This window comes from Orycteropus afer, unplaced genomic scaffold (assembly GCF_000298275.1).
Source record: "Orycteropus afer afer isolate SDZICR_OR568_19922 unplaced genomic scaffold, OryAfe1.0 scaffold00008, whole genome shotgun sequence".
Taxonomy (NCBI): Eukaryota; Metazoa; Chordata; class Mammalia; order Tubulidentata; family Orycteropodidae; genus Orycteropus; species Orycteropus afer.
The window spans coordinates 2,158,057-2,178,975 of NW_006921595.1; the positions used below are offsets into that span (position 1 = coordinate 2,158,057).

At 46.7% G+C, this 20,919-nt stretch overlaps 1 protein-coding gene across 1 annotated transcript in view; it reads right to left on the reverse strand.

Moving 5' to 3' along the window:
* ADCYAP1R1 (ADCYAP receptor type I) overlaps positions 1 to 20,919 on the reverse strand; it is a 53,090-nt gene that overhangs the window by 23,756 nt on the left and 8,415 nt on the right. Inside the window, 5 exon segments of the mRNA XM_007945359.2 lie at positions 213 to 310; positions 1,029 to 1,138; positions 8,781 to 8,822; positions 9,907 to 9,927; positions 12,509 to 12,616. Coding sequence (XP_007943550.2) covers positions 213 to 310; positions 1,029 to 1,138; positions 8,781 to 8,822; positions 9,907 to 9,927; positions 12,509 to 12,616 — 379 coding nt within the window.

Here is a 20,919-nt window from a genome sequence, read left to right on the forward strand (position 1 = left end):
CAGACAATTCAATTGCCTCTCTGGGGTCAAATTTCCCATCTGTTATCCTAGGGGTGGGGGAAATATTTTCCAAAGGATGTTCTAGGTCTGACATAAGGGGGACAGACAAGTGGGCTGGGAAAAGATAGAGCAAGGCCTGCTTCTGAGGCCCCCATCACTGGCTCTGAGCATGGGTGGGGCTACAGGTGTACCAATGCTACTGGGGGTCTCACCGAAAGCGACACAAGATGACCATGGCAGTGGTGAGGGTGACGAGGGATGTGCTATAGCCAACCGTGTACAGGGCCTTCACCGACAAGTAGTAGTAGTCCTGGAGCAGAGCACAGGATATGGGGGTTCCACGTGATGCCTTGCAAGGACCAGGCCACCTAGTCTCCCCCCTTGGAACCACACCCAGCATCCCAGCACCCTTCTCCAAAGCCAGGACTCGCCCACCTCCAGCCTACTACTCATCTCCTCCCACTCTCAGCTCCTCCACACCCACATGAGTACCACCACCACCACCACCACCACCTGCACTGAGCTACTTACTCCTCTCTGAATAGTGCCAGGCACACAGAAGAGGCTTGATAAATGCTTGTTGCATGCAAGGATGATATTCTAGCATGGCAGGGGCAGTGACCAGTCAAAACTGGCACCAGTCTTAGAGCAGGAGAGACCAAGACGCCCCCTAATAGGCCCAGCATTAATCCTTCAATTGCTAGATCTTTTGGAAGCCAGGTGTCCTGGAAGAGGAGCCAGGGAGCCAGGGTGGTGGAGGACACATGGTGGGTGGTGGGGTGGGGAAGGGAGTTCAAGTAGCATACCAGCTATTTCTCTCAGCCCAGGCTGAATGTGTGAATGTCCTGCCCTCAATCAGCACATATGGCTTGATTACACAGCAGGTGACAATGAACACTGGCAGAATTGCATACACTGCCCAGAGAATTGAGTTCATTGCAGTTCCACCAGGAGTCAAGGTCCCTGGGAAAACACCCCCCACCATGCCCTACACCCCTACCCCTCCATCTGGGAGCCCAGACAGTTACCTGGTCCCCAGTCTCAGATTCATATTCATCAAACCCACAAGCATCAAAGTAGTGAGGGAGTGGCTCGGACCAGCCATCTTCCGTGCAGTTCCGGCTCACTACCCCCATGTCTGCAGTGAACAGAGAACTCAGTAAGGCACAAAGGCACTTCACAGGGCCCTGCAATTCTTATTAGAAAATCACTTCTAAAGTGGGAATTCCTGGAAACCCCTATGCCCATCTAGGAAGCATGTGAACTGAAAGTCCAAGAAATCCTCCACTGTCTGGGGAAATTAGTGACTGCTGATGGCATTTGACTGCTAACCAGAAGGCTGGCAGTTCAAACCCACCAGCCACTCCTCAGAAGGAAGATTGGACAATCTACTTCCATAGTGACACTGCCTCGGAAACCCAAGGAGGAGGTGCTATGAATCGGATCCAACTCAATGGCAGTGAGTTTGGTTTTTGGTTTTTGAGGGCCTGGAGCTCATGACCTCAACCTTTATTAAGGACACCTCGGGAGGCTGGGGGTGTACAAGAAGTAAGCTGATATCTTAACAAGGGGTGAGAGGACCAAGCCGGCCTGATCTAGCAGCACTGCATCCCTCCCTTCTGGAACTAGCACAAGTCCACCAGGGCAAGGCTTGAGCCCTTAAGGCAGCACTTCTCAAACTTCAGTGTGTGGAACCACCCAGGAGACTCAAAAGCAGTTTCCTGGCCCAACTCCCCCAGGGATTCTGTTCAAAGGATCCTGAGGTGAACCCCCAGAATCACCTCAGGGGACTGTGAGTGGCCATCCTTCCCACACCTTTAGAAACACAGCTTCAGGTGACACTTGTACCTGGAGCTTTGGGCCTTCCGGCAGCTGCAATATCCTCACTGCCTACAGGGACAGATAGATGAGGACCTGGCCTTGGTGCTTGGTGAACATGTCACCAGACCTCCACTAACCTACCACAAGATCTGATTAAGATATCTGGTTAGGCTTTAAAAAAAAATAAAAAATAAGTTTTGCCTTTCAAAGGGCTTGGGATTTGTTTCCTGGTCTGTAATTTTCTTATGATCGACTTTAAAGGCAATTTTGTGGGGAGGGGGCGGAACCAGTTGTGGCCATCAAGAGTCATTTGCTGGCTGCGGAGTGGGACTCAGCTATTTTTCTGCTCTGCCTGAGGCTGTTTTAGGCTTTAACAATTGTTTCTTGCATTCCCTGATGGTCTGCAAAAGTGGGCCACAGATGTCCAGGGAAGGGGAGTAAGCAAGCAGCCCCCTTTAGCTCCATTGCAGCACCTGTTCCCAGACTGCTGCCCAGGGAGAGTACCTAATACATTAGGACACGAGATAAGCTCACTTTATAAGCAGGTGCATGGGGTTGGTTCTCCCTTTTATGTTGTTGCTAGCTGCCACTGAGTCAATGCCAATTAATGACAACCTCATGTGTGCAGGGAGTTTTGCTGCTGCAGTGGTCAAAGCAAAAGGTTGGTGGTTCAAACCCATCAGCTGTTCTGTGAGATGAAGATGAGGCAGTCTGCTTCCATAAAGATTTACAGCCTTGGAAACCCTATGTGGCAATTCTGGTCTGTCCTATAGGGTTGCTGTGAGTTGGGATCAACTCAACGGCAGGAAGTTTTGTTTTTGGTTCTTGTGTTCAAAGTGAAACTGCTCCATAGGGTTTTCAAGGCTGTAACCTTCAGAAGCAAATCACCAGACCTCTCTTCCAAGGTGCCTCTAGGTGGGTCAACCACCAACCTTTGGTTAGTAGTCATATGCTTAACCATTTGCACTACCAGGAACTCCTCTCCCTTTCATGTTGTTAGGTGCCATTGAGTTGATTCCGACTCTTAATAACCCTATATACAACAGAAAGAAACTGCCTAGGCCTGTACCATCCTCACAATCATTACAATCCTTGAATCCATTGTTGCACTATGTCAACCCATCTGGTTAAGATTCTTCCTCTTTTTCACTAACCGTCATGGTATCCTTCTTCATCCTGATAACATGTCCAAAGTATGTAAGATGAAGTTACACTATCCTAACATCTAAGGAGCATTCTGGCTGTACTTCTTCCAAGACAGTTTTTGTCATCCTTCTGGCAGTCCCTGGTATATTCAATATTCTTCACCAACACCATAATTCAAAGGCATCAGGTATTCTTCACTCTTCCGTATTCACTGTCTAGCTTTCCCATGCATATGAGGCTACTGAAAATACCACGTGGGTGAGAAGCACCTCAGTCCTTAAAGTGGCATCTTCTTTTTTAACACTTCAAGGAAGTCTTTTGCATCAGATTTGCCCAGTGCAATATGTCATTTGAGTTCCTGACTACTGCTTTCATGAGTGTTGATTGTGGATGAATACTTTTTGTTTATCATGTTGTAGTTTATTGGTCCAGTTGTGAGGACTTTTGTTTTCTTTATGTTGAGGTGTAATCCACACTGAAGACTGTAGTTTTTTGTCTTCATCCGTAAATGCTTCAAATGCTCTTTACTTTCAGCAAGCAATATAGTGTCATCTGGGAGCTCTGGTAGCATAGTGCCTAAGGCACTTGACTGCTAACCAGAAGGCTGGCGGTTCAAACCCACCAGCCACTCCTCGGAAGGAAGATGGGGCAATCTGCTTCCGTAGTGATACTGCCTTGGAAACCCAAGGAGGGGTCACTATGAGTCGGGTCCAACTCGACAGCACATAACAACAACAACAACAAGCATACCACAGGTTGTTAATGAATCTACCTTCAATCCTGACATTGCATACTTTTTCATATAGTCCAGCTTCTCAAATTACTTGTTAAGCATACAGATTGAGTAAGTATGGTGAAAGGATACAACCCTGATGTACATCATTCCTGATTTTAAACCATACAGGATCTCCTTGCTCTGTTTGAATGACTGTCTCTTGGTCTATGTACAAGATCCTCATGAACACAATAGAGCGTTCTGGAATTCCCTTTCTTTGCAATGCTGTCCACAATTTGCTATGTTGAATCCCTTTGCATAGTCAGTAAAACACAGGTATACATCTTTCTGGCATTCTGCTTTCAGCCAAGATCCATCTGATATCAGCAATGATATCCTTCATTCCACATTGTCTTCTGAATCTGCCTTGAATTTCTAGCAGTTTCCCATCAATATATTCCTGCAATCATTTTTAAACTATCTTCAGCAAAATTTTACTTATGTGTGATATCAATGAAATTGATAATTTCTGTAATCCGCTGTATCAGTTTTCTTTGGAATGGGCACAAATATGGATATCTTTCAGTCAGTTGGTCAGGTAGCTATCTTCCAAATTTCTTGACATAGACAAGTGAGCACTTGCATCTGTCTATTGAAACATCTCAATAGGTATTCTATCAATTCCTGGAGGCTTGTTTTTTGCCAATGTCTTCACTACAGCTTGGACTTCTTCCTTCTATATACCATCAATTCTTGATCATATGCTACCTCCTGAAATGGTCGAATGTTGACAAATTCTTTTGGGTACAGTGACTCGGTATTCTTTCTATCTTCTTGCATTGTTGAATATTTTCTCCATAGAATTCTTCAATATTGCAACTTGAGGCTTGAAAATTTTCTCAGTTCTTTCCGCTTAAGAAAGGTCAAGTATGTTTGCCTTTTTGGTTAGCCCTTTTGGTTTTCTGATTCCAAGTCTTTGCACATTTCATTATAATACTTTGTCTTCTTGAGCTGCCATTTGAAATCTTCTGTTCAGCTCTTTTACACTATAATTTTGTCATTCATTTTTCTAGTCTAAGTGTAAAAGCAAGTTTCAAAGTCTCTCTTCTGACGTCCATTTCAGTCTTTTCTTTCTTTCTTTTTAATGACCTTTGGTTTCTTTATGTCTGATGTCCTTGATGTCATCCTACAATTCATCTGGTCTTCAGTCGTTAGTGTTCAATGCATCAAATCTATTCTAAGGATGATCTCTAAATGCAGGTGGGATATGCTCAAAGTTATACTTTGCCTCAGGGACTTGCTTTAATTTTCTTCAGCTTCAACTTGAAGTTGTATATGAACAATTGATGGCTGTACCACAATCAGCCCCTGGCCTTGTTCTCCATCATCTCTTTATACTGATGTATTCGATTCTTGAGTATTCCATTTGGCGAGGTCCATGTGTATAAGTTACCTTCTACGTTGTTGAAAATAGGCATTTGCAATGAATAAGTCATTGGTCTTGTAAAATTTTATATGTGATATCCAGTGTCATTTCTATCACCAAGACTATATTTTCCAACTATGATCCTTCTTTTTTCCCAACTTTCACTTTCCAATCACCAGTAATTATGCAATTTGATTGGATGTTTGATCAATTTGGGACTGCAAATGTTGGTAAAAATCTTCAAGTTCTTCATCTTTGGCATTAGTGGTTGATACGTAAATTTGAATAATGGTCTTATTAATTGTTCTTCCTTGTTGGCATATGGATATTATCCTATCACTGACAGCACTGCTCTTCAGGATAGATCTTGAAACGTGACACAATTCCTCTTAAATTTGTTATTCCTAGCATAGTAGAAAGGACCTCTGGTAGTGTAGTGGATAAGGCACTTGACTGCTAACCAGAAGGTCAGCAGTTCAAACCCACCAGCTGCTCCATGGAAAGAAGACTGAGCAATCTACTTCCATAAAGATTTACAGCCTCAGAAACCCAATGGGGGTCGCCATATGACTGCCTGATTCAAACTGGCCAATACCAGTTCATTTCAGCTCACTGATGCCTAGGATATTGATATTTATGTGTGCCATTTCATTTTTGACAACTTCCTATTTCCTTAGTTTCATACTTCATACATTCCACATTCCAATTATCAATGACTGTTTGTAGCTGTTTCTTCTCATTTTGAGTCATGCCTCATTAGTAAATGAAGATTTCAAAAGCTTTACTCAGGTCAACTCTACTTTGAGGAGGCAGCTTTTTCCCAGTTGTATTTTGAGTGCTTTTCAACCTGAGGGGCTCATCTTCTGGCACTATATGAAACAATGTTCCACTGCTATTCATAAAGTTTTCACTTGTGAATTTTTGTAGAAATAGATTGCCAAATCCTTCTTCCAGTGTCTTAGTCTAAAAGCTTTGCTGAAACTGGTTCACCTTGCTGGTATTGAAATACCAGTGGCATACATCACAGCAGCATCCAAGTCACCACAGTATGACAAACCAATAGACAAGTGGTGGCTCTCTTTCATTAAAAAACAAAAAAAAGCACTGCCATTGAGTTGAGTCTGTCTTATAATAATGCCCATTGGGTTTCCAAGGTGGTAAATCTTTACTGAAGTAGATTGCCCTGTCTTCCTTCCACTGAGTGGCTGGTGGGTTTGAACTGTCAACCTTCTGTTAGCAGTCAAGTGCCTCCCTTTCATAGGACTCAAAAAAAAAAAAAAAACAGTCAATCTCAACTAACAGTGTTGCAAGTAGAACTGTGCTCCATAGGGCTTTCATGGCTGTGACCTTTCAGAAACAGACTGACAGGTGCTTTTTATAAAGCGTCTCTACCAAACCAAACCAAACTCACTGCCATGGAGTTGGACCCAACTCATAACGACCCCTCCTTGGGTTTCTGAGGCAGTATCACTACGGAAGTAGATTGCCCAACCTTTCTTCCGAGAAGTGTCTCTGGGTGGGTTCAAATCACCAACCTTTCAGCAAGTAATCTAGCACTTAACCATTTGACATCCCCAGAGACCCTTTTAGGACTCAGGGACCAGGAAATTGTATAAAACAAGAGACACTTGGGGAAGAGGAGCTCCTGTATCCATGTTGCTGTGCAGATGTCTCCTCTCTGTGGCCAAGGGTGATCGATGGGGAAGGAAGACGGAGGCATAGAGGAGATCAGGCCAGATACTTGGGCAGAAGGCAAGGCCAAGAGAGGAGACCTCTTCATTTTTCCAATCTCTGTACCCTTGCTGTGTTGAGCTCAAAGGTCTGAGGGCAGTTCTCCTAAGCCAAGAGAGCTAGAATCACATTCCCAGGGTCTTTGAAAGCAGCAGAGGGTTGAGTGAGCTGGCCCTAAGCAGTTCTTCCCAGGGAGACTGTCTCCATCACTTCCCCAAATCCAAGTTCTCTGTCACAGGAGAGGCAGGAGGGTTGGCAGGCCCAGCGAGAGAAAGGATCTCACTTGTGTCCCACAGTACGATGCCAAACTCCAGTTTCTTTCAGCAAAGCTGTCTCAGACTTCTCCTGGCAACCTCCTTCCCAGTCCCTCTGAATACTCCTTTGAGAAACTCTGAATGTCCCTGGGGAATCACTGCTTCAGCCAAGTCCCATCCCTACCCTGGGCCTCCTTTCCTCTTTGCTGTGCCTCCAAGAGGGTGGTGGGAAGAGGAAAGGGAAGTTTCGTTAAAAACAATAATAAAAGTGTCCTAGAGATAAAAGCCACTTCCTTTATTTTTTTTCCCCCTTCTTTCTTATTTTTGTAACACACACAGTGTGGGCTCAGAAACCATTTTGTTCAGGGCTATTCCGTGAATCTGCACTTCTATTGTTCTGATTAAAAAAAAAAAACTCTAGCACACAGAGTGCTCTCCAGATTGTCAAAACCCCGCAGTGATTGTGCCTACTCCCTGAGAACTACCTAGGCCATTTTGCTCTAACAACTAACTTCACAGTGGACATAGGATTTTAGGGCCAAAACTCACTGCCATAGGGTTGATTCATACTGACCTATAGGAACACAGTAGAATGTCCCACAGGGTTTCCAAGGCTGTAAATCTTTATGGAAGCAGACTACCTCATCTTTCTCCCAGAGTGGCTGGTGGGTTTGAACTGCTGACCTTTTGGTTAGCAGTCCAATGTTTTAACTACAGGGCCACCAGAGCTCCTTGAATTTTAGGGCAGTGGCTCTCAATTTGTGACCTCCCTAGTCCAGTAGCATCATTTATAGGTGTGGTTAACCAAAAAATCAAACCAGTTGCAGTTAAGTGAATTCCAACTCATAGGGACTCCATGTGTGTCAGGGTAGAACTGTACTTTTCAATTATGAATTTTGGAAGTAGATCATCAGGTCTTCCCTCCGAGGAGCTTGTTGGTAGACTAAAACCTCCAATCTTTCAGTTAACAATCACGTGCTGGTCTGTTTGCACCACTCAAGGATATCTGGGAGAGTGGTCAGAAATGCAAATCACCAGGCCCCATTCCAAGCCCTACTAAATCAGAAACTCTGCGGATGGGGCCCAAGAATCTATACTTAACACACCTTCCAGGTAACTCTGATGCACAATTAAAGTTTGAGAACTACTATTCAATAGGTAAGGAGTCCTGACAGTGTAGTGATTAAGTGTGTGGCTGCTAACTGCAAGGTTGGTGGTTCAAACCCACCAGCAGCTCCGTGGGAGAGAGATGTGGCAGTCCACATCCTTAAAGGCCTCTCATTTCTCTCTCAGTCTGGTAAACTCTAAGGGGCACTCTTACTCTGTCCTATAAGGTCACTATAAGTCAGAATCAATTCTATGGCAATGGGTGGATTCTATAGATCAGAATTCAAAAGCTGTTAGAGACCATCTAACGCAGGAGTTCTTCACTTGAAATCCAAGAAGGGGCTTTAAGAGATTTGAAACTCCCCAGAATGGAAGGCAAAATGTTTAGCGTGTATGATTAAGGTCAATTTTAGTGAACAAAATCCATAGTTTTAACAGAGAAGGAAAGTAACTTGCCAAAGATCACATAGCCACAGAGGGGCAAAACCCAGCTAGAATGTGGGTCCCCAAGCTCAAAGGTCAAAAGAGGTCCTCCCTCTAACTAGCTCATTCCATCAGCAACCCCAGTTTATCCTCTTACCTGAGAGATCCAACGAGCTACTGTCAGCAAAGTCAAACTCTCCTGCAAAACACAGATGTAACACAAGTCAAAATTCCTGGCTTTTCAGCATGCAAGGACTACCCACTGTTTACTCTCCACCCTGGAAAGCCAGGACTGCTCCTGGAACCAGAGGGTGGGGTCTTGACCAAGAGGTAGCATCCCTCACAACAATGGCACACCCTTATGACACACTACACCTTCTAAAGCCAGCCTCACTTCCTTCTCATTTCTTTGATGCTCAGGTTAGTCCATGACTCAGTTTCCCCTCTGGAACCACAGAAAGTGGGACCATATCAGGGGTATGTAATGGTGGAGAGTCTCTGGAGCATAGGAAGAGTGGTAGGAAATGGAAAAGGATAACTAATCCTTTTCAATAAAAGGGCAAAGAAGAGAAGCCTGCCCTGGGTCCAGGCTTTGGGGTTTCCTCTTCAGTGTTCAACTCTCCATCTTAGCCTCCGAATTGATGTCATCAAAAGGAACCCAGAACTCCAAAGACTTCCTCAGAATATGTTTCCTCCTCCTCTCCCTACCATTTATTCCACTTCAACCTTCCCTTATGCTGAATCCGTTGCTAGCAACGAAGCCTCATTTCCACTTCTCAAAATCCGAGACCCAGTTAGCATACCACCTCCTCCAGGAAGCCTTCCCTGCCCTCTTCATTATTCTGTCTGTGTGTAGCATAGTTAGGCCTCTCATTTCTCTCTCCTACTGTACATCTCAACTTCTCAGCCACCGGTGATGCCAATATCTGTGGATTCATGCACACATTCAAGCCTGAATGTTTACACACACCTGCCTATGTAAATGCATGGGCTTCTTTTCTAACCTGTCCATTTATGAATCTCATCCTCCCAAACAAGCGCATGAGTGCCCTGAGGTACAGTCTGTGTCTTCCATCTTCCTGTGCCCACCACCACCACTTCCATTATGGCCAAGGTGGAAGTGAGCTGGGAAGGGGGCAGGAGGACAGAACCAGATCCCTGATGGGTCTGTTATTCCACCCCACCTGACCAATCCCTATAGCTAGACACTGAGTTCTCCTGATGCTGAGTTTCTGACAGACGGACATATGGACAGCAGTCTACCTCACCAGAGTTCTTCTTACCGATGGTTCCAGTCTCCCAAACTGAAACAGAGAGAAAGAGAACACAAAGGTCATTGAGGAGACTGAAGTTGGGGTCTGCTTTCACTGGGTCCCACTGGTCACTTTCTCCCTACCTCTGTCTAAAGCATTTGACTGCTAACCAGGAGACTGGCGGTTCAAACTCACCAGCCACTCCTCAAAAGGAAGGTTGGGCAATCTACTTCCATAGTGATAGAGGGGTCGCTATGAGTTGGATCCGACTTGACTGCAGTGAGCTTGGTTTGGTTTGGTTTGGTTCCACCAACTGCAGAGAGACTGCTGGGGGCCCAGAAGGGAGGAACACTATAATGTAGACAACAACTAGGGACACTGATGACTTGTACCTTTACCTCCAGATCAGGGGAAAAAACAGAGTTAAGGAGAAATAAGTAGGGGCACTGAACACCATCAGAGAGATCAGTGCTACAATATCCTGCAAAGAGACAATTACTATGATGAACATGAAATGCAGCCCTGTGCTACCAGAGAACCAAGAAATCAAATGAGAAATTCCACGCTCCCACTTCTATACATGTAAGGAAAGTCTTACTAATCAAGATTTGGGAATAGAGGTGCTAAAAGGTTCCTGCCTTACTAAACCAAGTAAATAGCAAGCTCTGTGGGATTGCCAGTGGAGAGGGAGGGATTCAGACTGGAGAAAAGTGTAGCTGAAACAAATCATGTTTCCCTGTTGATTCATTTTGCATTTTTCCTGTTGAAATTTGAAAAGGGGCTGTGTTGACGTGGTAGCTGACACAAAGTAGGTGTTTGATAAAGTTTCAATAAGTGGCTGAATGGAAGGAATGTACAAATTAAGGAAGTGATTCAGTTGGTTTCTATGAAACGAATAAGAGATGGGTGGCATCCTGGCCTCCACAGGGGCTGCCACCCCTAGTTCCATGCACCCTCAATTCAGCATCACTCTGTCAGTCTCCTCTTTCAAATCCATTCCCAGTTCCTGCTCTGTCCCAATCTCAGTGCCCAAGCACTCAGGGTGGAAGAGTTTAACTGTCACCCTCCTTCTGGGCTGGCAGGAGGTCTGGAGGTGGAAGGTATAGCTCAGATGCCCGAGAGGGTGGTGGGGGGAGAGACAGGGTGCACCATCCATAAGCCTGCATTCTCTGGTCTCAGAGTCCCTGAGTGTTTCGAACAGTTAATGCTCTCAGCTGTTAACCAAATGTTTGGAGGTTTGAGTCCACTCAGGGGTGTCTCAGAAGAAAGTCATGGTGACCTCACTCTGGAAAATCAGCCACAGAAAACTCTGTAGAGTACAGTTTTATTCTGATGCATATGGGGTAACCAGAAGTCAGAATCAATTTGATGACAAATGACTTGGGTTTTTTAGTTTCTCTGGTCTTGAGACTGGAGCCAAAAACAGGGGCCTGGGGCCCCAGCACAGCTGCAATTTCCTTCTGCAACCCCCCCTGAAGCACCTTCCCCTCCAGGGCAGAATCAACGTGGCTGGATTCCAAGGTTAGAAAGAGAATATGCCTTTTGCCTCACACAGGACAGAAAGAGCCTGCCAGGGAAGCCTGGCCAGGGAACTGTGGCAGGCAGAGCTCCTGATGGGAGAAGAGCCTGGGAACTCCCTACTCAGCAGATTACAGCCTAAACCTTAGGCAGGTGGAGGAGAAAGTTGAAGCCCTGGTCAGAAGGCATCTGTGTATGGCCACGCAGATGACTCAGACCCCTCCTGATCCTCCCAGAGGGCCCCGCACTCCATCTACCTCTGAGTCTGTGGTTTTCAGGCCATCATCACCTGCCTGGAGGCCAGCACCCCCATGAATTCCTGCCCAGCTCTCAGTCAGTGCTCTCAGTGTTCAGCCCTGCCTCCCTTGACACTAGGAGGAGTGGTGGAGAGGCTCTTTCCCACAGTCACACTGGACTGGCTGAACATGAGCCTTCTTTAGGGTCCACAGGGCCTTGCCCAAATGGCTAGAACCGGCTGGGACTCATACCCACAGGAGGCCCTGCGGCTCAGAGCCTGTATCTGAGTAGGTCTTTGAGTGGCATGTGGGTGAGGGTCTTTCGTGTCCAGCTGCCTTTATCACATATCTCATTCTGCCTTTGTCAGTATGAGTGATGAGGATAGGATCAGCTAACATCTTTTACGGAACATGCAAAATGTTCCAGGCCCCTCAAGCTAAGTGATTTCTATGTGTATTATCTTACTTTATTCCTCATAAAGCCACCTGTGAGATACTAGCCACACTATTCTTATTTCCCTTTTACACATTAGGGACCTGGGGTATAGAAAAGTACATTATCCTGTTCAAGGTCCCTAGGTAGGTAAGTGATAGAGCTGGGATTGATCCAGTCTGAGAACACAGCCTTGCTCTTACCAGGGACACAAGTATCCCCACAGGCACCTGGTGCCAAGTGTGAGGGATGTTTCCATGTACCTGCGTGCATGTGTGTCAATGGCTTTATCTTCCCCACCAGCATGTGAGCTCTGGAGTGGGGAACATCTACTGGTAAGGCAGTTAGTTCCTGGTGTCTTGATGCCCAGCAAAGCCTGGGCCCAAGCTTACAGAGCAGGTAAGACTGAATGTATCCTGAACAGCCCTGGGCTAAATAAACATACCTTGGTCTGGATTGAAGATTCGGAAGAGTTCAGGGCAGCTGACGAGGACCATCTCACCCACACGGGCGGGTTTCCAACATGTGATGTTGTCCCACATCCCGGGGCAGCCTGTGATGAAAAGAACCATGATAAGCGTGGGCTCAGCCATACACACACACATACTCACTGAAGGAAGGCTCACCCACACAGTGTGAGGAAGGACTCACATACACACGTACACTGAGGGAGGGTTCACACACACCCCACACAAACACACACACAGTGAGATAGTGAGGTGACTTATTGGATGTGACCTGGGAGGGAGAAGATATCAAGCTTGGCATTCAGATTTTTGGGCCTTGGGGACTGAGTGATCCTTGGACCCTCTGTCCACAGTCCATTCTCTCCTACTGGCCCTGCAAGCCTCTCAGTAGGGCTCCCTGCATGCCCTCCCTATTTCCACCTCCTTGCCTCCCCTTTGTGCTTCATGGCTGCAGCCTGGCTTCTGTCCCCTCCTCTGAAATGGCTCTTACTAAAGTCGCCACTGACTTCTTAACTGCCAAATCCAGCAAACGTGTTCAGCCCTTACTCTACAGGGCCGCACCAGGCCATACTCATCTCATGAGACATCATGTCTCTGGGAACAATTCCTCTGCCAGCTGCAATTCAAATGTTGCTGTCACCCTAACCTTGGTCCATCTGCCCCACTCACCTTAAATGGAGTCATCATGCTCATTGACTTAATAACTGGAAGACTTCCAATCCTCCATCTCCAACCACCCCCAGAAGATTGGATACCCCCGCCTTGAAGGACCAGCGACTCACCTCAACATCTTCCTGCTAAAACCTGGTTGCCTGGTCCAGCCTCCAGGTGGTAATCTGGGAGTCCGTCTTTTGTCTCCTCCTCCTTCCATCTCTGTATCCAATCAGTCACCAAGTCCTGCTGGTTTTACCTCTAAATATTTATGGAATTCACCCCCTACTCTCTGTCTCCCCTACCCCCACATAGTTAAGGCTCTAATTACTTTCACTTTGACTGTGGTGACAGCCTCCTGAGTGGTCTCCTCACTCAAAGCCTCCCTGCAAAGCTAATAGTGATCTTCCCAAAATGAACATCTGGCCATGTAATACACCTCACTAGCATCAACTGAAACCTTCCAGTGGCTTCCTGACTCCTTCATATCCCTTATGGTGGTACCTAAGGCCCCCTCCATCTTGCCTCATGGCTCAACCCTCCCATCTCTTGATTTTCATTCCAGCATAACAGGAAGTAGTTTAAGGCATGGGATGGAAGAGTTCACCCAGAGAAAGGGTTTTAAGGTGAGAAGAGCTTGGAGAAGGGAACTTCCATGTTTATGAGAGGGGCAGAAGACTCACACATAGTGAGGCAATTCAGAGTAAGCAGTCAAAGGTGTGTGTGGGGAGGAGCAGAAGTGTGACAATGTTTCATGAAAGGGTTATACCGTGCCGAGGGATCTGTAAGGATGGGCTGTGAAAGGGGTTTCTGTGCCAGAGATGGGAAAACTGGGCTGTCAGCACTGTGTGCATATGCATCATTGTTATTATCATTATTAATTCTATTATTGCAATCAGGTGTCCCTGGGAATCATTCCCGAGAGAGGCCCAGCTGGGAGCTGGAACAGAGCCCTGCAAGGTGCGAAGGAAGGAGGGGTGCTGACAGGTCTTAGAGGGATCCTGGGTAGGGAGCTGTCAGGCAAGGGGCTTGGGAATCCTCCCATGTCCACATCCTCTCTGCTCTAGTCCCTAACTTCTGGGTGCGGCACCCCTCAACTTCTGGTGCAGACAACCCTGTCCATCAGTATTCAGACCTGGCTATTTTGGAACTCACACCATCATGAGGGCCTCTAGCCTCCTTCTCATGGAATGATAGCACGTGGGAGCCAGAGGACCATGGAAAGTTCTGAGTACAACAAAACAAGAACATGAGGGAACTGAGGGCCAAAGGGAGGAAGCTAGGCCCCAGTATTACAGCAACAGGCCAGTTATCAATTATTCCTGTCCACCCATCATAGTGTGACATCTAGCCAGCACATGGCTGCCTGAGACATCATTTCCCCATCATTGGCTGCCGTGTCCCATGTTGACTGCGGAATGGCCATAGTGCATGGTCATGTTGGACTCATGCCCTAGGAGTTCCAGCCAGCAGATGTTGCCTTAATGTGGAACATTAGGCTCTCGCACGGCCAGCTGCTATTGCCAGATGACGTTCCTTGAGGTCACAGAAGCACTTTAGATGGAGTGAGCAGAGTCTCAAGGATTGAGGTTCAGGGAGGGATGGATGCAAGGTTCAGGCCAGATGGCAGAAGGGGAGAGGGGTACACCCAGGTTGGGGGAGTTGAGGTACAGAGGCAGGGCAGGGATTAATCTCTTTCTTCCATAACTATTTACTGAACACCTACCATATGCCAGGCACCATCTAGGTACCAGGGCTACGGGGTCGGGGCCAAGGGGTGGAATAAAAAACTTTGAAGGTTATTTTGAGGGCAGAGGAACAGAAAAAGGCAGGGAGGATATTCACTCAGCACTTGCACCAGAAGCCACAAGACCTGAGCTCAGTCTATTTCTGCCACGAGCTCAATGCATGACCCTGGCAAGTTTCCATCCTCCCACGACTCAGTTCTCCTGGGTGCATAGTGAGGGCTGAATCTCTAGTGACTAGAGCTCAATTCTGGACCAGAGACTCATTCAAAATCTGCTGGTACCTCAAAAGATGGCCTGGGGGAGACTGGGGCTCCCTCCAAAAGAGGTGTCTGCCAATTCTCTCATCCCTACTGCTGTCCTGAAGCCTGATGTCAGGATCCATCTCCCACAGCTCTCCAAGCCCTCCTGATGCCCCCTTCTGTTCCTACTCAGGGTCCCCTCTAGAGACTACGAGTCCTAAGGACATCTCTGGCCATACCAGGACAAGAAGAAACCTAAAACTAAACCTTATCCCCATGGGCCCAAATACCAGTGTCTGTGTTTAGGGGGTACCTTGAGCTCACAGTCCCCATTCATCCCTCTGGCTTGAATTACTGGGTCATGGGAGACTCACGGCCACCTCCTTAGGGCTTCCCAGAATGCATGCCTGCACATTCCCCCTGCAGTTATCACCTCCCAGCCTGATGCAGGCAGGCAGGTAGGAAGAGATAAAGACTCATTTTCTCTTCCATTCTGGATGGGACCAGCACTGGTCTCAGGAGGTTCAGCTTTGATGCCTTATGGGGCTCTTTCCCTGGAGCCTAGGAGGGTGGGAGTTGGCCTCTGAGAAAGCGTTGGGTTTTTCTCAACCACTTACAGCCACAGAATACATCCAGCTTCTACACCCTCATCTGTTCCACACTATAATCCCAACAACGTTTATCTTTCTGGGGACTGGAAGATTTAAAGATATCTCTTCTTCTGACGTTCCTTCTCTACTGGGTCTTCCTTCCCCTCCTCCTTCTATCCTTTTTCTCCTCACTTTCTCTTTCCTCTTCCTCTTCCTTAATCATTAATTTATTCAAGAAATGTTAAGTACCTAGTACGAATCAGGCTCTGGTGGTGTAGTGCCTAAGGCATTTGACTGCTAACCAGAAAGGTGGTAGTTCAAACCCATCACCCACTCCAGGGAAGGAAGACTAGGCAATCTATTTCTATCAAGATTTACCACCTCAGAAACCCAAAGGGGGTCGCTATGAGTCAGAATCCACTTGATGGCCGTGGGTATGGATTTTTTTGGTATTATGAATCAGAAAGAAGCTCTGCTGGTGCAGTGTTAGGGCATTTGGCTGCTAACTAAAGTTAGCGGTTCAAACTCACCAGCTAGCTGCTCCATGGGAGAAAGATGAGGTAGTGTGCTTCTGGAAAGATTTACAGAAATTTTAAAATACAGATCTTTTAGCCTCGGAATCCCTATGGGGTCGCTATGAGTCAGGATCAACTCAAGGCAGTGAGTTTGGTTTTGGTTTTATCAGAATAAGCAAGAGCTCTGATGACACAGTGGTTAAAGCATTTGGCTGCTAATCAAAAGGTCAGTGGCTCAAACTCACTAGCCACTCCACTTCCGAAAGATCAACCACTGAAAACCCTATGGAGCACAGTTCTACTTGACACACATGGGGCCACCATGAGTCAGAATCCATTTGACAGTAACTTTTTTTATAATCCAGAATAATCTTCTCATCTCAAGATCATTAGCTATATCTGCAAATTCCCTTTTGCCATGTGGACATCTTCGCAGGCCATTATTTAACTTAACACAGGAGGTTTTAAGGAAAAGAGTGACATGCTTTTATTAGGTTGGTAGGGAAGATAATATCTTTCAGAGGCAGAAAAGCAGAGAGGGGGACACTTGTTAAGATATGACTATGGTTCCAAGTGGGGGAGTAAGGGGCTTGAGTTGGAGTGATGGCAAAAGAGATGGAAAAAAGTCTTGCACAGGGAAGTCTTGAGTCATGATTGATTGACAGGGCTTGGTGACAGACTGGTTGAGCATGAGAAGTGTGCTGGACACAGTGCTCACAAGTATACCAGGACTGAGTTCTTGTCAATAGTATGTGGGTGGTAGTCATGAATTGGCCTTTAACACATCTCTTACTGGCTTCCACACCCTCTCTCTTCTACTTCTGCAGCATCCTTGGAGGCCACATGTTGAGGGTGGCAATGTTCCAAGATGGAAGGAGCCTGGATCCTTGTATGGTTGTGCAACAACCACTACTGATAACTTTACTGGCCAGTGACATATGCAAATAATAAATGCTATTGTGCTAAGTCCCTGGGATGCTAGGGTTTATTTGTTACTGCAGCACAGTCTAGGCTACATTAACTGATAAAATGAAGACGAGAAAGGAAGCAAGGACATCACCTAGGTTTCTGGCTTTAGTGTTTCAATAGTGGATGTCCCTGACACTACTGGCAGGTGACATGTGCAAGTAATAAATGGTATTGTGTTCAGTCCATGAGATGTCAGGGTTACATTAACTGATACAATGAAGACGAGAAAGGAAGCAAGGACATCACCCAGGTTTCTGGCTTTAGTGTTTCAATAGTGGATGTCCCTGACACTACTGGCAGGTGACATGTGCAAGTAATAAATGGTATTGTGTTCAGTCCATGAGATGTCAGGGTTTATTGGTTACTGCAGCATAGTCTATGTCATCCTGACTAATACAATGAAGGACAGAGAGGAAACAAGGACATCACCCAAGTTTCTGGCTTTAGTGTTTGGAGGAGTGCATTTACCACAGTGGGGAAGACTAGAAGAGAAGCAGATAGGAGGTAGTATTAGGCAAGGTGAGATAGGTTTTGTTTGAGATGGAGCTAAGAGCCAAGTGGAGACAGCTGTCAAAAAGGCAGTTAGATAATAGTCTGGTGTCCAGAGGGTAGGTCAGAACTGGAGAAAGAAGACTAGGACTAGAAGCACAGAGATGCTGTTGAGAGCCACAAAATGGGAGCATTAGTCTAGTGAGAGTGTGTAGATTCGAGTAGACAATAAAAGAGAGCCTGGCCCCAAGTGAAGAATGCCAGCATTTAGGAGAGATGCTGGAAAAGATGACTGAGAAGGGCTGGCCAGGGCCACACAAGAAAAACCAGGGGAGGCCAGTGAAACGACAGTTAGAACACAGTGCTTCAAGAAGGAGGTCAAGTGTATCAAATGTCATTGAGACACCCCAAAAGTCTTCTTCCTCCACTGCCTCCTCCAGAGGAGGAGACCAGGCCTTTTTCCCTGGGGGACCTCATAATCTTGACACCAAGAGTCAATTCCAACTCATGGGGACTCCATGCATTACAGAGTAGAACTGCTGTAGGGTTTTCTTGGCTGTGATATTTACAGAAGCAGATCACCTGGCCTTTCTTCTGTGGAACTTCTGGGTGGGTTTGAACTGCTAACCTTTAGGTTAGCAACTGATTGCAAATGGCTTGCACCACCTGGCTCCCTATTCCTGACACCAAAAACCAAACCAAACCTGTTGCTGTCAATTCCGACTCACAGCAACCCTATAGGACAGAGTAGAACTGCCCCATAGGGTTTCCTAGGCTATAATCTTTACAGAAGCAGGCTGCCACATTTTTCTTCCACAGAGCAGCTGGTGGACTCAAACTGGTGGACTCAAACTGCTGAGCTTTTTGTTGGTGGCTTAGTGCTTAACCATTGCACAACCAGGATTTCTTACTCATGACACAGCCTCCCAAAAAACCTCTCTATTCATCCCTACCCTTGTATTCTACTCCACTATGAGTCGGGTCTGACTCGACGGCACGTAACAACAACATGCTAGCCCTGAGAGTGTGTCCTAACCACCACCCCCACCACCACAATATCCTCCTGGCTCTGTCCATAATGGAAGTTTATTCCAGGAATTCAGGAGCTGGGGAATTCCTGCCTCTGGTAGGAGAATGCTATGGACAACCTCTAGGGTTGCTCCCTCCGAAGACATTATACATAAAATAGCCAAGGAGTGGCAGTGATTTGTGACAGCAGGGAGGAAAGAAGTCCACTTAGGAAAGCTGAATTTAGAGAGAAGGCAAAAGCTATTAGCCCTTGGACTCAAACAAAATAAGGAGCTAATCTCAGGTTGCCATGGTGATGATTTTGTCAGGTTCCATAGTGTTCAAAACTCATGAGACCAGTGGCATCAAAGGGACTCAGAAGAAGTCATAGTCTTTCCTTTGAGAGGCTGCCGAGGGTGCATGGGTACAGTGAGAACAAGTCCCCCATTTAGCATGTAATTCAAGGAAAAAATGATCCAATCTACTGGAACTTACTTTACAGTCAGTGTTTCTGTTCCCTAAAGTAAAGAGCACCTATCAGCTCTGAGGGCAGGCAGCTGGGGTAAGGGAGTAGAGAAGAAATAGGGGGACACAAAGGATGTACCCCTCCCATCTGGGAGTCTAAAAAGGTTAGAGCAATGGTGCTCAATGTGTGGAACCTGACCAGCAATGCCACCTGGGAACTTGGCAGAAATGCATGAGCTCAGACCCCACTCAGACCTACTGAATCAGAGTGGGGGAAGGGGTTGAGGCAGCTATCCCAGACCCGGGGATTCTGATGCAGGCTAAGTTTAGAGAACTGCCAGACCAAAGGAAACACAATATGGGCAGAAATGGAATCCTTTGTCAGATATGGCCTCAAGCCCTACAATGAATATGTTTCCCAGAGTGAGTGATCCTGTGGACCCTTGCTGAGAGCCCAGATCCCTTTCAATCTGGGAACAGCAGAGAGGCCCATACAGGAAGCTTACTTATTCCAAGGAGAGGAAGCCTGGGCCTAGCCCTGAAGTGGCTCCTCCTCCTCCTCTAGACTTCTCTCCTCCTCAGATAATTCCAGGGTTGAGGTAGAGGTAGGGGCCAGGCCAAGGCCCCCCTGCACCTTGGAAAGGCCTCAGAGACCAGGTCCAAATAGCAAAAAGCTAGTGTTCTTATCCTCTTTTCAAGCCTCCTCCCTCCTACCCCAGCCTAGACATCCTCAGGCATCCCTCTTCCATCTTCTCCAGAATGTGGGAAACCCACATGAGGATTACACCTGGCCAGCCCTGCTTAAACCTTTCAGGCAGATAGAAGCCTGCAGCTGTGCAAAGAGAAGTGCTGATGGCCCTGCCCCAGGCGGGCAGGCAGGTAGCCGGGGCTGAGCAGAGAAAACAGCATCTGGCCCAGCGGGCAGTGCTCGTGGCTGTATGGGCCCTGAACGTGTAACACTGAAGAAGCCTGTTCCCACGCACAGCCATCCTCCTTCTCTTTGGGCACGAAGTGCTGTAGCAGAAAAGGAAGTCCTTGGCTGGACAAGGCAGCTGGGCCCCATCCCAGAGCTGGCCTTGTCCCTTGCTGTGACTCAGACCAGTGACTGCCATGTCTGGCCTTCAGCTTACCCGTGTGTCACATGATTGAGCTGGACTCACTGTTGTCTTGAGTCCGATTCAAAACCAAACTCACTGCCATCAAGTCAGTTCCAACTCATAATGACCCCCACTGGGTTTCCAAGGCTATAAACGTTACAGAAACAGACCGCCCCATCTTCTACCAAGCAGCTGGTGGTTTGAGCCACCAACCTTTTAGTTAGTAGCCAAATGCCTTAACCACTACACCACTCAAACCAAACTCACTGTCATAGAGTCGATTCTGACTCATAGCAACCTCCGTTGGGTTTCTGAGGCAGTAAATCTTTATGGAAGTCGATTGCCCAGTCTTTCTTCCATAGAGTAGCTAGTGGGTTTAAACCACCAACCTTCTGGTTAGCAGTCAAATGCCTTAGGCACTATGTCATCAGAGCTCTTTACTACACCACTAAAGCTCCATATATGTATATATACACACACACATGTAATATATTATAATATATAGATTTTTTGTATGTTGTTGTTGTCATGTGCCATTGAGTCGGACCTGACTCATAGCAGCCCCTCCTTGGGTTTCCGAGGCAGTATCACTATGGAAGTAGATAAAACCAAACCCAC